Source organism: Chinchilla lanigera, unplaced genomic scaffold, assembly GCF_000276665.1.
Source record: "Chinchilla lanigera isolate Chin_1 unplaced genomic scaffold, ChiLan1.0 scaffold00003, whole genome shotgun sequence".
Taxonomy (NCBI): Eukaryota; Metazoa; Chordata; class Mammalia; order Rodentia; family Chinchillidae; genus Chinchilla; species Chinchilla lanigera.
This window is the reverse complement of record NW_004955404.1, coordinates 2,968,680-2,984,782: the sequence shown is the minus strand read 5'-3', so window position 1 is coordinate 2,984,782 and position 16,103 is coordinate 2,968,680. Positions and strand designations below refer to the sequence as shown.

Genomic DNA, 16,103 nt, shown 5'->3' with positions numbered 1-16,103 from the left:
GACAGCAAAGATTGCAGAGCACCCTGCAGTGGAGAGAGGGATGCAGTCTGAGTGTTGAGAGGATGCTCGCCCTTCCCTTGCTGAGTCCTGCTGACCACGTTGTACGATGTTAAGGTGTAATCTTCAGCAAGACAACATCAGCAGCCTCGTAGAACTCACTCATGAGTGCATGTTCAAGGTTGTATTTAGCTCCTTATATAGACAGGAAACTGTTAAGATACTTAAGCCAGTTCAATAGAAAATTTTACTTACAAAGATTTTTATTCTCTCTGACAAAATTTATTTGTGCCATCCTAGACAGAGATCATTTGCACTGCCTTGGACAGTGATTATTTGCAGTGTTATTAGTTTTCTACAGTTTATCCAAAGTAACCATAAGATAACCTACTCAAAAGCAGTCAAAGATACATAGTTTGTTCATTGCCAGGGGATAAGTTGGACAGTGTGCTGCATTCTATGGGAAGTGTCTCAGCTACTTTCTTACTGGTAAGCAAAATTCCTAACGCCCACAAGGTGAAGGAGGAGAGGTTTGTTTCAGCTCACAGTATTTTGCTCAAGGATATTTCTTGTTCACTGCAGTCTCTAGTATCTGCAGTGTTGTGTGTCTATTAGTTCTGATGGGTAATTATTAAAAGAAATAATGTAGAAGTAGAAGCAATAAACAGGACCCCAACTTTTAGATGTGCAGTGTGCCAAAAACATGTACTATGCTAATAAACATTGAAAAACACCATTTTATATATTATTAATTCCTGTAGGCCCTACTGCTGCCAATTTTTATCATGCATTTTTAAAATCAAGACTTTCATTACAGTGCAGACATTAGTGCCTACCGGTGAGTAATAGCATATTTAAATTCCCAAGATATCCCAAGTATTGATTTTTCTGACATTTTGACCTAGCTATTCAATATTTACAAATAGTGAAAATAAGTAATCAAGATTCAGTATGACAATTAGGTACACAGATTATCTGATTTCAAAATATAAGCATCCTGGATTCCAATTCTTAAAGTGGCTAACTATGTCTAATTATTGCACAAGCATCTTTGTTACTCTGTCCAAATGTAGCATGTAAGTCTTTAAAGTGTCTTGTGGAGAAAATGAGAATTCCACTTTTTATATGAAACTTATCATGATGATATGTCCTTAAGATGTGCACATCTACAGCATTTCGTGGGCTGACATTAAAATTCACTGCCACTAATGTTTAATACCTCAGTGTGCTACTGATTTTGTCTTTATAAGCATTGGTTGCTGTGTTTTAAAATTAATACTTTCTGTAAAGAATGAATATCCTTCAGTTCATTACCCAGTCCCACACTTTGAAACTTGGTTTCAAAGAAAGTACAGCTTTGCAGAAAATTGTAATCTCATCCCGAACTTCTTAATGACTGGCTTCCCAATTGCCCAGCAGCGATCGTGGGAACCAGAGCGTGGTACAGTGCCTTGCACCTCGACTTGCAGTTGAAACAGGCTCACACATGTGTAAATAACACAATTAGTCCAGTGGCCACCGATTCCATGGAGCTTGTAGCCATTTCCAGAACAGTGTGCTCTCCACAGCAGGGGAGGCAGGGCCAGGATAACAATGTCTCTGATAAAGAAATCTCCCTGCCCCACTTCCTGTTCCTGGGGGAAACAGGAGGTCAGTGGCCCTGGTGAATGCTTGGGGTAGCAGCACGTTGCTGTAGGAGCGGGATAATTTTACCTAAATCACACAGCTTTAAGAGGTCTCTTATTCAGGCTTAAACAACAAATGCACATCTGTTCTTTTCCGTGATGCTGAAAACAAGCTGTTCTTGTACCTGATAAACACGAGCTGTGGGGTCGCTGGTAAACCATGAAATGCATGGAGGGTGGGGAAGCAGCAGCCCTTCCGGTGTACGGAATGGGCTTTTCTCAGCGTCCCTGGCGCTGGGCTGACTCAGAGGCAGCAAGAGCCGTTCCTGCGGGGGACCATGCTTTCAGCTCTGTCACTGACTCAGTGCCCAGGGCACATTTAAATTCTCCCCATGGCCCAGGGCCCTGGAGCACTGTGAGCACAGAGACGGTGGAAAAATACCCTGGGGGTGTATCCAAAGCAAGTACAACCTGGCTAAACCGCCCATCACAGGCTGCTTGGGAAATGGAACTGTACTTCACGCTGAGACAGTTCTAATTTAGCTTCACTTTCATCCATTTATTGACTAAATAGGATATTGTTGTGTTGCCCAGTGAAGTTGTGGGACCAGCTTTAAGAAAGGGACCTCAGAACATTTTCATGTACATCCCTAGCAGGTGCTCTGAATCCATTTATTGTCTGCATCTACTCTCACTGAACTCCAGGAGCTGACGTGCAGTTTACCATTCTTTCTCATTATTCAACTGCCTTATTGTGCAAGATGAGAGACCCCTGGCTTAACTGCAGGGCGCCCGAGGTGAATACCATACGATGAAGGCGCCATCTTTGGGTCTGGAACAGAGGGGTGAAGGTGCCATCTTTGGGTCTGGAACACAGGGGCCAAGTGGAGGCGGATGGATGGTGGACCCAGCCAAGGCGAGGCTGTCTACGTTTCTGTGCCCTCCCTCACAAAGCAGGAGAGGCCGAGTCCTTTCCAGGTGATGAGGATGATGATGACCTGCCAGGGTCCCTGGGCTGGCCCCGCCATGACTCCAAAGTCACCAGTTCCTCTTCTAACTCCACGCTGGTTCCTTCTGCTCCTCTGGGTTTCTGCCATCAGTATCACCAAAGCCAAGCTGAGCTGTAACAAAAATTGCCCAACAGCTATGGCTATGCTGATGCTAAAATCACAGTGACAACAAGGACAGCCATGAACACGGTGGGATTGGGGGAGTGGATGAGCTCTGGAACGCAGGCCCTCAGTCTAGGAGACCTGATGTTCAGGGGCTAGGGTGGGGCTGTCTTGATCCTGGATGCCCTCTTCATCCTGGATGATTAATATTCCTCTTGCTGCACCTCTGTGTTGCCCTTATCTTTCAAGCACGAGGATGACAAGGAGGTTTTTACCCCACCTCCATATCGAGTAAGCAGAGGCCACCACTGGCTCAGGACCCTACGGCTGGATTAAGAAGCCAGCTTCACCACGAACTGCATTTTGATGTTCTCACACAGCCTCTCAAATGTCACTCTGGTCTGGTTGTGAGGACTCAGCGATGGTGTAGAGCAGTCTGTCCCACACTTGGACACCTGTGTCTCCTCTGCCACTCCCTCCCCACTTCTTCCTGTCCCACTGTCAACTCCGGAGGAGCTCATATAGCGTTTGGGACCTCCCCCCACGGTCTCCCAGAGCTTGCAGAATGGGCTGGGGCTGCAGTGACGGCAGGGGTGGCCTTTCCCTTGTTGACCTCTGGCCACGTGGCCTCTGTGGCCTTCTGTTCAGAACCCCACAGGTAGGCAGATCCCCTCGGGGTAGCACCTGGCCCTCCGGCATTGATTTCTGCACACCATGGAGTCATATGGGACCCGCTTCTAGGGATGCTGACCCCAGCGGCACCACAGAAATCCCTTCACACCATGCGCATGGCGTCCAGGCCTCGTCAGGATGACACTACCCGCCTGTCTTGGTTACTCTTGTCTCGTTGCTGAGACAAAATACCTGATGCCCAAAATTAAGGAAGGAAAGGTTTATTTAGCTGACAGTTTGTGGAGGTTTCAGTCCACACTTGGCTGGTTCCAAGGCAGAGACCAGACTCTAGCCCCAAATATTCCAGGAGGCTCTCAAGCCTCACAGCTCGGGACTCCTTCCATCCTTCCTGCACATTTACAGGTGCCTGGACAGGCTGAGCACTGCACTCCCTGCTGTGTTCCGAGACTCAGAGACTCCCCCCAGTAGCACAGAACCCTAGGGAGCCCAGCTTCACCTGCATCTGCAGGGGTGGGGTGTGTCTAGCTGCAGAACTCACAGGACCAAGGACAGAACGTGCTCAGGAGAGAACACTGTGGGCCTACACGTCAACAGGGTGGTTTCTGACAGCTTTGTCTCTTTGTTTCACATCCTTTTCCCCAAAATAAGCAGTCTTGCAAATGCTCTGCCTCCTTCCTCCTTCTGAGCAGACCCCACCCTCCATGGGAGAGAGATTTCGTCTTTCCCCAGCCGGTGTGGGCTTCTTTTCCTTCGTCCTTTTCCTGTCTCCATGATGTGCGTCAGCCCTGTTGCTAGGCAACCGCACTCAGCCTGCAGCTCAGCCTCTGCGTGCTGAGACTGAGCTAGAACATCCCCTTCCGCACCCTGCTGCATAGGGAAAGGACTCACAGAACCAGCAGGCCAGGCGTGTCCCCAGAGTGAGCAGAATGCGTCCCTCATCATCCCTGGCCAGGCAGCCGCATGTGGCATCCCTGGCGCCCACACCAAGCTCTGTCCCTGGGAAGCCACCCCACAGAAGTGGTTCCCAAAGAAGCTCTCCATCCTAAAATGGAAACATACAAGAATAAGAATGTACAATATGTAGGATCTGCGGCTGCTGCCCAGGATTTTTTTCCCTTGATTTTGCAAAACAAAACATCCACGCCACTTTCACTGATTCCATCTTGCCCTCAAGCTGTTGGTCCTTTATTTGTCATGAACATTGGTCCAGGCACTTTGGCTCATTCCCACTGGCAGGGTCTTGCTGCCACCACCAGTACCTGTTTCCTGATGTCTTTGACACTGTCACGGGCTCTGCGTCCCCAGTCCCGCAGTCCCTACAAATCCCTGTGTTAGTGTGCTGTAGCCCACAAGTGTCAGCACTGCAGACCCCAGTGCAGACTCTGCCCACTGCAGCTGACCGCTCGCACTTCCTGCTCCTTCCTCCCTAGGGCCACGCCCCCTCGCGGCCAGTCCTCCGTCAGGAGCTCTGAGACTTTCCTTCCTCTCTCCTTGTTTTTCTCTTTCCATCCACCAGCTCATCTGCTCCTGGGGCGTGAGAGGGAGATTTGTTTCCTTGAAACATTATTTTAAGGTTCATAATGACGTAGTTAAAATATTGTATGTCCACAAAGGTAAATTTCATACGTTCTTGAAACAAGAAAGCCACACTGCTTCTCAGACACAGCCCTGGCCAGAGACAGCCACGCCTGTATTTGGGCTGGGCAGTGAAGTAGGAGAGCAACCCCACACGCTGCAGTAGTGAGCTAGACAGTCTCTTGTGCACACAGTAGGTGCTCAATAAATGTCAGCTAAGAGAATTAAAACTTTCAGGGATTTCAGGACACCAGAACAACAGAATTTTCTTTGAGAATGAAGAGACAAATGTATAATCAGCCACAAAACAAATTCAGAGGAACTGTCTGAGGTTAAAAGAAAATAGCTCCATTTGCATCCTTGCATTTTCCTAAAAAATGACTCTACCACTTCCTAGTTGTCTTCTTAAAGGAGCCAGTTAAATACCATCGTGTTTATCATGAATTCTGTGGTCACTGCTTGAGCTCTACTTTGTCCCCAGGAACATGAAGTAAGAGTCAGGCTTCTCCTTTAAACCAGGAGGCAGTGACTTTCAGAGAAATGTGCTCAGCCCTCACTTTCCCGAGCTCCCACTCAGCCCCCGTCACCTGCAGTTAGCTTTTCTCCACTTTTCCCTTCCAGAGACCTCCGAATGTGCACGGCCCGGGATGGCTGTTTCTCCTGGGGTTGCGTGAGATTCCGTGGTTTCTGCTCTCTGTGCTCCTGGCGATGCGGGGTGTGTGTGGACTCAGGACCATTTCATTTTCCAGTCCGTAATACAGACAGTAAACGTGTCGCACCGGTGCGGAGGAGGTGGCTGGGGACTTTGAACCTGCACCCGTTCAGGATGGAGACAGGAGAGGGCCGAGGAGGCTGGGGATGAAGTTGCAGACAAGGGGCTCGCAGAGCCTCTCCACACCGATAGGCGTCCCGGGGACCAGGTTAGGACAGACACGGTCTCCTGAGTCTCACTGCTGCTGATGAGGGCTTGGAAGATCAGGGTGGTGATCATTAGTGCCTAGCAACCTGGGGGACAGCATTGTGGCTCCGGGGCACAGGGTACTGGAGATCTGTGGTCCACACCTCCTGCATCCTCAGAGCGCCCTCCTCTGGCTCTCAGCTGCATGGCTCCCCTTCTGTTGGTATGGCACCAGCCTGGCAGGAAAACTGTCTTCCCAGCTACTGCACCCCAGCATGCCGACACCACGCACCTGGTGCTCAGCCTCACCTGCTCTTCCCCCACCTCCCACCACCCTTGGAGGAGGCGGGTGAGCAGGAGAGATTCACAAAAGCTATCACAGTGAAAGACGCACGAATCCGCCTCAACACTCCCCATCTCACTCTGAGCACACTCACCCCATTCTTGTCACTTTCTACAGCAGCTCTGGGGTCTTCTTTCCTGAGTGTCTTTATGAGGTGTGATCAAAAACACGGTGAATGCTGCTGCTGAGCTCCAGCCAATGGAAAACCAGCTTGTAAGGACCTGACTGTGTCCTCATCCACCTTGTGCACCGGATCAGGCTCTATGCACCTTCTGGCTCTTCCCCAAAGTCAAGACGAGCATGAAAGGGAAACAGTTTTAATCAAGTTCAAGACATCAGCGCAGTTAGCACAGCACAACCGAGACACTCAGAAACGAGGACTGCAGAGCTGCTGCGGGAAGCGGCAGGACGATGGGATGAGTGTTTGAAGTGAGGGGGGATTTCGCGGGCGTTCAGGGCTGCGTGTCTTTTGTGTAATAATGTTTGTAATGTAAATATTCATGTAGTTTTCGTCACACCTCCTGTGTGCAGAGCCGCCTGCATGCCCGCTGCCTCGGTCCAGGGCTTCTCCCCCAGGTGGCAGGAAGGGCTCGGGTCGTCTCGGGCCGTCCCGTGCCCACTGCAGTCCGCCTCAACCAGCAGCCTCACCTCTGCTCTCGGACACCAGACATGGGGACAGGGCTCTTCTGCAGCCCCTGGGACCCAGGCCTCAGGTCCTGGCCTGTATCCCTTCCCTGCAGGTCTCTGGGAAGTCCTGTCCTACGCCTGTCCACTCACTTCTGCTTCTCCCGGCACACTGGCCTCCCAGTGTTCCCTGAGGGGCTGGTCCCACAAGCTTCTGCCCCCACCCGCTGCACACCTTTGTCACCACCTCCAACACCTTCCTTCTTCCTCTCTTCCTCCCCTCCTTCCTTCCTCCTTCTTCCTTCCTGTCTCGTTCTGTCCCCCGACAGAGTCCCAGGACTGGATCTGATCTCTGCCCTTCTACACTCTAGCACACAAAGGGTCCCAGAGCACTGTTTGTGCTCAATCAGCATTGCTGCATTGACCCAGCCTGAATGCGGGAGCCCCTGGGCCCCTGGACAAGACAGAGGGCTCCGCCACGGCCATCACCCCCACCCCAAAGCACACTGAGACAGAAAGCGCAAGCTGAGGGTGCTGAGGCTTCCTGCTCACAGTCGTGGGGCTCCGTCCCGGAAGGAGCACAGCAGGGTCTGCAGGGGACAGAGAGGTGGCTCGGAGTGAAGTCCCCGAGGCCCCGTCTCAGCGGTGACACAGTGAGATGAGGCCCTTCTACCTAGAGATGCCACCTTGCAGGTGACACTGACATCCCAAAGACACGACTTTTAATATCACCCTAAACACAGTATCTCAGCCCTGTCTAAGATGATGTTTTTGTCTTTTCAGTTGAAATGTTAGAATTACACCATTTTAGGTGTCAAAAGAACAATACAAAACGAGGGGGAAAAAAGCACCAAAGAGCAAGATTTTCCTTCTGACTTGTTCATGCGATGTTCACACGCCAGAATTACATCAATTAAATTCTTGATGGTAATTAACAAAGTTCTGAAAAGAGACAATTATTGGGGAGAATAAAGAGGTAACGAGTGATTTTGTATGACTTGGGTTGGTGGCAGAAGTCTTGGTCTCCCTGCGGGCACGATTAGGGTACACTTTGGCATGGTCTGTGCTCACCACTGCAGAGCCACGGTCACCCTGAAGCCCACCAATGAGGTTCCCTCCCTCCACCCCTCTGCGCACCTCTAAGACGGCCTGGACAGCGGGATTTTCCCTTTCCGGCCTTGCGCGGTCAGTGTCTTCCCCAGAACAAGTCAGGCCCAGGCCGGATGGTTGTCCCTGGACTCATCACGGGTGACAGAAAGACAGTGTCCGCAGGAGACCGCCCAGGTTCAGACTCCAGCTTGGCCCCTTGTTCCTCCCCTGTGGTTCTGAGAGCCGCTGTCACAGCAGCACACACAGGGAGCCCACAGATGTGGAAATTCACACACTCCTGTTGCAGGAGGCCAGAAGTCCAAACCTGGGGAGTCAGCAGGGCCTCCCCCACCCAAGGCTTGGAGCCCAGGCCTGCCTGGCTGCCTCCCAGCCCCGGTGGGGGCCCTCGGTCCTCGGCGCGCCTTCCTCACTCCGCCACCACTACACGGTGTCACGCTGGTGTCTCACTTCCAGTCATCTCTTTATGGACGTGAGTCGTGTTGACTTAAAGCCACCCTGGAAGTCTCAAGCTAAGCTGATTGCTCTGCAAAGATCCTACTTCCGGACAGTCCTCAGGTGCTGATTCTTCAGGGAGGCAAAAATGAACTCATCACCATCTCTGTCCTGGGACAGATGACTTCCAACCCCGGCTGTCTCACTCTGACCAGAGGGGTGGCCATGCAGGCTCCTTACGCCTGTGAGGGGTCTGTGTGTGACACTGAAGGCCCTTTGCTCTCATGCTGGGGAAAGACCATCGTTTCCTGTCTCCTCCCCACTTCCTGTTCCATGGCTTCCGGTGATGTCATTTTCTTCTTTCACTTGCTCCCTGCGAAGGCAAATCTAGTGGACACCGTGGACTCTGCACATGGCCTGAGCCACTTGGAGGAGAGATCTGCTTCAGAGTAGAGGTGCATCTCACCCAGAGGAACGTACACAGGCAGCACTGACCCTGAATGACCCTCACCCCGCCTCCAGGCGGGTAAATGCTCCTGGGTGACTGGCCAGGGGCCTCCGAGCACGTGTGCTGTGAAGTTGGGTGCTGAAGGTTCAGTCCGGCTCCCCATGCCAGGCCCATCACAAGTGCTGCACAACCCCTCCCTTGTCCCTGCCCACCCCCGGGGGAGCTGGGCTGAGCATCATCACCCAGGCAGCCGCGCTGGCGCGAGTGGCAGCACCCTGAGGGCTGGCCAGCGCCAGCTGGGAGGTGCACACCGCAGCCTGGGCCCCTGCCCAGCTCCGACCCGCACGCATGTGCTGCTGCAGCCGCCCGCTGCACCTGACGCCCCTTCCTCTTCGTGCCGTGATGAAGGCCAGGCGCAGACACAGCTGCCAGGTCAGCTGACAGAGTAAGAAGTGACGTTCTTGTCCCTGTCCACAGCAGGTGAGGTGGGGACATAGACTAGCAAGACGCTGTGGAAATCAATGTGGAGATCCTCAAAAACTAGACCTAGAAATCCCTTCCAACCTGCTGCCCCTCTTCCAAGCATCTTCCTGAAGGATTAAAGACCTCACATTACAGTGACCCACACACACCCAGGTGTACTGCAGCACAGCTCATAATTACTCAATCTTGAAAGCTGCCTATGTCTGTCAGAAGGCAAACGGATAAAGAAAATGTGTTTACACACAATGGAGTACTACTATGCCATAAAGAAGGGTGAACTGGAGTCATTTGTAAACAAAATGGATTCACCTTGAGACCATGTTAAGTGAAATAAATCAGACACAAACTGAAATGTCACATGGCTTCTTTTACATAAGTTACCCAAATTGTAAATAAAGAGCAAAATAAAAGATATGTAATAAAAGCATGGAGATACATCTTTCTAAAGTGGGAAGGGGACCGAGAGATGGAGAGAGGGAACAGAAGAGGAGGAAAGGGGATGAAAAGGGAATTAAAGTGTGCGTGGGTGTGCAACAGCTCCACAAAGAAGTGTGAGCTTCATGTACTGCAAACGTGGGCTGGTAAAATAAATAAATAAAATAACAAAAACGTTTTCAAAGTCATTTTGAAAACTCTATAGGGAACTATTATGTAGCTGTGAATCTCAGTTAGGGAATGGAAGGTCATTAGTCCAGGGTTCTTTCTAAACTAAAACTGTCCCTAAGAACATTTGAAATATTCAGTACCTAAAATATGATGATGCTATCCTATCACTCATTTAAATAAAACTTATAGATATTTTGACAGTTCTTTGTTAGGGACCCTAACAACGTCTAGATTCACTTTCAGGTGGTAGTAAAAGATGCTTGAGTTTCTTAAAAAGGTGTATTTTTAAAAAGCAAACCAAATGTGTAGCTAACAAGTAACAGATTAATGTTTATTCTCGTGGAATGTTCTTTGAATAAATGATTCGCATTCCTTCGTGACGGCACTAAACATAAAGCGCTGGAATATGTATCTGAGTCATGTTTGAAGTCACTTATGTGTAAAAGGTACAGTCCTTTCACAGTTCACCAGTGAAAGGGGTCTTAGGAGTTCCGGGGTAAAGTGAGGACGTTCTGAGAGTGGATGGGACAGGGCCATCCCTGCAGACTGCATTCACCTGCTCATCAAATGCCGAACCTCACCCTGTCACTGCTGTTTCCACAGATACAAGCCCTTGGCCGAGACCCTCCCAGGTGGGAGGAAGGAGCCGTCTGTGGAGGAGAGATGCAGGCTCGTTCTCCAGCAGTGCAAGCTACAAGGCTGGCAGGTTGGTCCCCTCCAGGCTCAAGGCCACCACTGGGATCGTGAGGAGGAGGGGGAGGGGGCACCAGAGGCTCCCCAGGGAAAGCCGCCTCCTCTGAAGACAGTAAGTGTGTTCCCCAAAGTGTGTTCCGGGAAGCACATCAGCCTGTGAAACATGGGTGTCATCCTCATGCAGCTGACACACAAGGGACCCAAGACTCCCTCAGAGCAGGCTGAGAAGCCAGGGAGGCTCCATGTGGTTTACCTGCGTCTCCATCTCCACTGGTCTCTAAAACATTTGAAAGAATCAAAAAAGTTTCTGTAAGAGTCAAATTCCAGTCACTGTGACAAAACACCCAAGACATACAGTGTACAAGGACATAAAGTCCACCTTTGCCAAAGGCTAGATCAGACAGGGAGGAGGAGGAGCAGGAGGAGGAGGAGGAGGGGGAGGAATTACTAACGGAGGATGACGTCAGCCAGCCACTCCAGAGTCAGTGACACAGGCGTGGGAGTCACAGCTAGCTTGCTTTGTCATCTTGCAGGTAACGGAAGTCATTTCCACTGAATCATCGCTGCAATTTTTAGATAAGGAACTGTGTATGTATAGTATTGGCTCATAAGTAACATGACACTGAGATTTCCAGGTTGCCGCTTTTTCCCTTTAAAGAGTACTCTTAAGAATGTACATACCCCCCCACACACACACACACGTGTGCATACTGAGAAGGCAAAGGAATCTGAAACAGATCCTTCCGCTAAGACAGTGGTGACGGTTACCGCGGTGCCCAGCGGCTTCGCCCGTGCAGGTGAAGGGTGGCCCTGGGCATGGAGGAGGCGGGAGACGCATCACACCTCTGCATCTGTCCGCGCTGGGCAGCACGCCGCGGCTGAGGATGGTGTTACATACACACTGGGATTTTGACAGTGAGCATCAATTCCTTAAGAGGGTCACCGTTTCCGTTTTATTGCACAAACCTATTTTCCCCTCACTTCTTAGCACCACCAAAGGAGGCTGCAGGTGTGAGGGAAGGCAGAGGGGAGAGAGGAGCAGGTGAGGGAGCATGGGGAGAGGAAGAGGAGGGAGAGCGCTGAGAGCTACGGATGCTTATTTCACTCCCAGAATGTCTTTGCCAGCGGGTGCGAATTGTCTAGTTAGTGAACACTGTTCTTCTCTGGCTTCAGGCTGGAACCCTTTACATATTTTAAGCAAATAATTGACTTTGCAGAAATAAATTCTGTTCGTATTTCACTTTTACATTAGACATGAGGGGCATTTTCTGTTTAAAACATGCTTATCCCCAGCTGCAAGTCAGACTTGTGAGCGTGCAAAGCGCACGCCTTGTTGGGAGGTGCTGCTGGCCGTGGCGGGGCCGCTGTGCACCCCTCCTGGGACGCTGGCCCCGCCCCAGTGGACGCTGAGGGCCTGTGGATCACTTCCAGCCTGCCGAGTCCCAGCCTCAGCGCTTATCCTTTGCCCTTGGGTGGTTGGCCTAAAATTAACGGATGTTCTTTTCCAGATTTTTAAGAGCAATTCTAAGTGATGGGGGAAATTGGAGTCATTTTTTGCTGTGTAAAGCTATACAGAGTATTAGCAAAAATTTTTTCTTCATTATTTTCTTCATTGTTTTCTTCATTATTTTCTTCATTTTTTTCTTCATTATTTTCTTCATTATTTTTTCTTCATTATTTTCTTCATTATTTTCTTCATTTTTTTTCTTCATTATTTTCTTCATTAAAAACATCCTTTTATTATTCTAATGGGTCTTGGAAGTCTTGTGGATTTTTAGCCCTCGTTGAATTTAATCAGACATAGACACGGGCAGCCTTAAGTCAACAGGGTGGGAACCCAACCAGACAGTGCTCACACTCTTTCAGTGCACCGTAGCAGGCTAGAATTTCCTTCTGTCTCAGGCCACATGGATATACATCTCTCTTCCTTCCTTCCTTCCTTCTTTCCTTCCTTCCTTCCTTCCTTCCTTCCTTCCTTCCTTCCTTCCTTCCTTCCTTCCTTCCTTCTCTTTCTCTTTCTTTCTTTCTGTACTGGGAATTGAACCTAGACTTCTCATTAAGCCACATCTCCACTTACTTTATTTTGTTTTATTTTTGCAACAGGGTTTCATTAAGTTACTCAGTTGCCCAGGCTGGGCTTGAGCTTGGGATCCTCATGCCTCAGCTTTCAGACAGCTGGGATTAGAGGTGTGCACTCCCACACCCAGCTGAGACAATTTCTTTTTACTGCCATTATGTTGCCATGTGGCCCACGCAAGCTATGTACTTTGTATAGGTTTGGAGTCTAAGTATGAGGAATGGTTAATGAACAATAATTCATCTATATAGCACGTGGCAACTACCCAGAGCTTTTTTTTTTTTTTTACTTATTTTTGAACATTTCATCCCAATGACAACTCTGAGGAGTAAGAGGGAAGGAGGCAAGGTGTGTAGCAATGATCTCATTTCTGATGTGCAAAGACTGAGGCTCGGAGCCCTCATCTTAGAGATGTGTGCGCTGATCAGAACCGCAGCTGCAGTTAGTGTTGACCGTGCTTGAGCAGCCCCTCTGCTGAGGCGAGCGTGGAGCCCTTCCTGTGTCGCTTGCTCTCCACAAGGCTTACCCAGACCTGTACCTTTTCTTATCGCAATCAGAGTCCTTTTGTTCAGATTTCAGAATTTGAAAGGGGCAGATCACGCACCCAGCCTCGCTCTGGGCGGAGGCTCTTCTGCGTGCCTTCCTTGAGGGGCAGCTGCGGCCGGTCCCTGGCATCTTGGCCATGTTTATAAATCGCCAGTAGAGGAAGCAAAAGCAAGCAGTGCTTCTGTCTTCAGGGGACTCTGATGAGTCTCTTACCCCAGACTCACTCCACGGAGCCTGGGGACCACTGCGCATTGCACTGGGGAACCAGCTGCTCCCTGAGCAGCAGAGCAGAAGGGGAAGAGCTTGGGGCAGGCAAAGGAGAGGAAAGGCTCGGGCTCCTGTGGAGCTGGGAACCCCTCCGGGTCTGGAGCAGACTCTTGGAAGCCACTGAGCTCTTTTGAGGCCGCAGCAGGGGTGGGACACAAGCCACGGCTAGCCAGTGGGCAGGGGAGAGCCCTGCTCGGCCCGGTGTGTGAGGTGCTCGGACAGTAGTTTCCTTACACGCTGGTGTCAGGGATGCCAGCTTGCGACATGCAGGCTATGCTCCAGGGAGGCCTTCCAGGCTTCAGGGCTGCTCCCAACCTTGTCCTGCCCTGCTCCTCCACTGCACCTGTCCCTCCCTGTGCCTTCTGCACCTCTGTGGGTGGCATCTCTGCCCTGTGTGTGGAATGGCAGCCCATCAGGAGGGGCCCGGGTGGCTGGATGACCCACTGTAGGAAGAGCTGAGTGGGCTGTGCACCCAGGACCTTAGTGTCTTTGGGACCAGGAAGCTACAACCAACACTCTCTCTATGTGTGACACAGACAGAGGAGAGCTTTGCAGATCGAGTCTAAGGGCCAGGGATGTGGCTCAGTGGTACAGCACCTGCTCAGCATGCACAAGGGCCTGAGTTTGATTCCTGGTACCTAATAATAATAATAATAATAATAGAAAAAATGAAAATCAGATCTAATATACAGCAGATACCTACCTGGTAATGTCTAAGGACTTGTTTGTTTTGAGATGAGAATCAAATGCAACTTTAGTTGGCACCTATAAGATAAATGTATTAATGCAGTCCTGCTGTGATTAAACTGGTTTTAAAATTTGTATTTGTACATAGCATACTTTAAGCAGGGACTGTGATGTAGGTGCAGATTAACTGTTTTAAGCCTTGGTGACAAAACCGTCAATCACACCATGTTGCTGGAAGGCAGTTTTGCTAAGACGTCATTTCCGCCGCAGCAGCTGCGCACAGCTGCTCACGGGGTCCTCCAGCCCTTGGCTCTGTTTGAACTGGGACCACAGGTTTTGGCAAACTCATGTGTATTACTGTTCCCTTGCACTCAAAGTCTTTGCCTTTGTGTAATGCGGCATTCTTCTAGAGAAAGGTGAGGAGAGTCAAGTGTAGCGATGGCTGGGAGAGTCCTCCTGGGCCCTGGTTTCTGTGGAATGACACAGCTCACAACGAGAGAGGCTGCCCAGGGCACTGTCCTTATTAACGAGGCAGAACTGGGACAACTTCTTCACTAAGAGAAAGGATTTGAATGACTTCCGGTCCTCTGTTCTGTGTCCGCCGATATATTTTTCTGAATGACATGTCCATAGATGACTCCTTTTGGGGGGAAAACAAACAGTTCTTCACCATCTGTTGTTCACTTGATTCTCATATCATCCTGGTATTTCATTTATCCAAACAGATGCATTTGTAACTCTGCGCTCCCGTAAGGTCCCTGTCCCGCTCTGCCCTCCTGAGCTCTGCCTCTTTCTAACGAAACGCATTTTTACTGGATCGCCCATGCCATCGATGGGCGAGGAAGGCCTGGTGGCCCGAGTGGAACACAGTTGTTTTGCATGTTATGTCATTTATGGGAAATGAAAGCCTTTGAAACTAATTCTAAATGGAGAAATAAGTGGTATAATCTGATTTTCACACGTTTCTTATGCATCCACTTATTATAGGATGGTTTCTTCTCTGTGGTTATCTGAGGGCTATATTCATTTCCAGCCATCTGGAGGGATGGTGGATGGAAAGCAAATCTGTCGCAGCAGGTCCCGAGTGGGTCCCTGAGAAGTCCGAGTGCCACTCGGCCCAGGCACAGGGAGCCAGCCAGGGAGCGGGTAGGGCATGGTGCCAGTGCTCCTGGGCAGGAAGGCTTTCAGATTCAGGGTGCCACTCTGCAAAGGGTATCAGGCAGAGAACCGCCACCTTGTGGAAAGGGAGCTGGGTACAGGCAGAGGAGCATCCCGGGGGATTATGAGGCAGCTGCCCCCCGAGGTGGTGCAGGATCAGTTTGGGGTCCAGTCTCAGAGACAGCCTGTGTCCAGGAGCTAAAGCATGAGTCAGGATGCTTCAGGGCTCAAGAGGGACAGCAGGGACAGGAAGCAAGAAACAAAAGTAGAGCCCAGCTTCACTGCAGGGGCTGCAGGAATCACATTCAGATGTGATTCGTGTGTGTGTGTGTGTGTGTGTGTGTGTGTGTGTGTGTATAAGAGAGAGGCTCAAAGAAATTACAAAGGGCACTCAAAAAAGCCAAACCCCAAATTTTTATTAAACCTGCTTTCCCTTTTTCTGTCTATTCATTAACAATAAAAACCTCTTACAATCATTGTTTCGGCATCGTGCTCTTCACGTAACTTTCAAGAGCAGCCTAGATTTCATTACGTGTCTGTAAAATATACGATCTTTGAAGGATTCGCCCTCACAAGTGCTGAGAATTGCAAGATTAACATTTTACCATAACATTAAATAAAATCAGTTGGATGAAGGATTTATTGTTTCATTAATCTAAAATAGTACAGTAGAGAAAAGATAATAAAAGTAAGAGCAAAAAACTGTTAAAGTTTTAACTGTCCCTTACTCTTTTTTTTTTTAAATCTTCTGAGACAATGGTATTAGGGCCCTTGGCTCTTATTAGTTCA

At 49.8% G+C, this 16,103-nt stretch overlaps 1 protein-coding gene across 1 annotated transcript in view; it reads left to right on the top strand.

Annotated features, from left to right (window-relative positions):
- LOC102016228 (unconventional myosin-XVI) overlaps positions 1-16,103 on the top strand; it is a gene marked incomplete at its 3' end in the record, with an annotated part of 353,926 nt that overhangs the window by 311,857 nt on the left and 25,966 nt on the right. Inside the window, 1 exon segment of the mRNA XM_013515827.1 lies at positions 10,490-10,592. Within this exon segment, the coding sequence (XP_013371281.1) occupies positions 10,490-10,592 (103 nt within the window).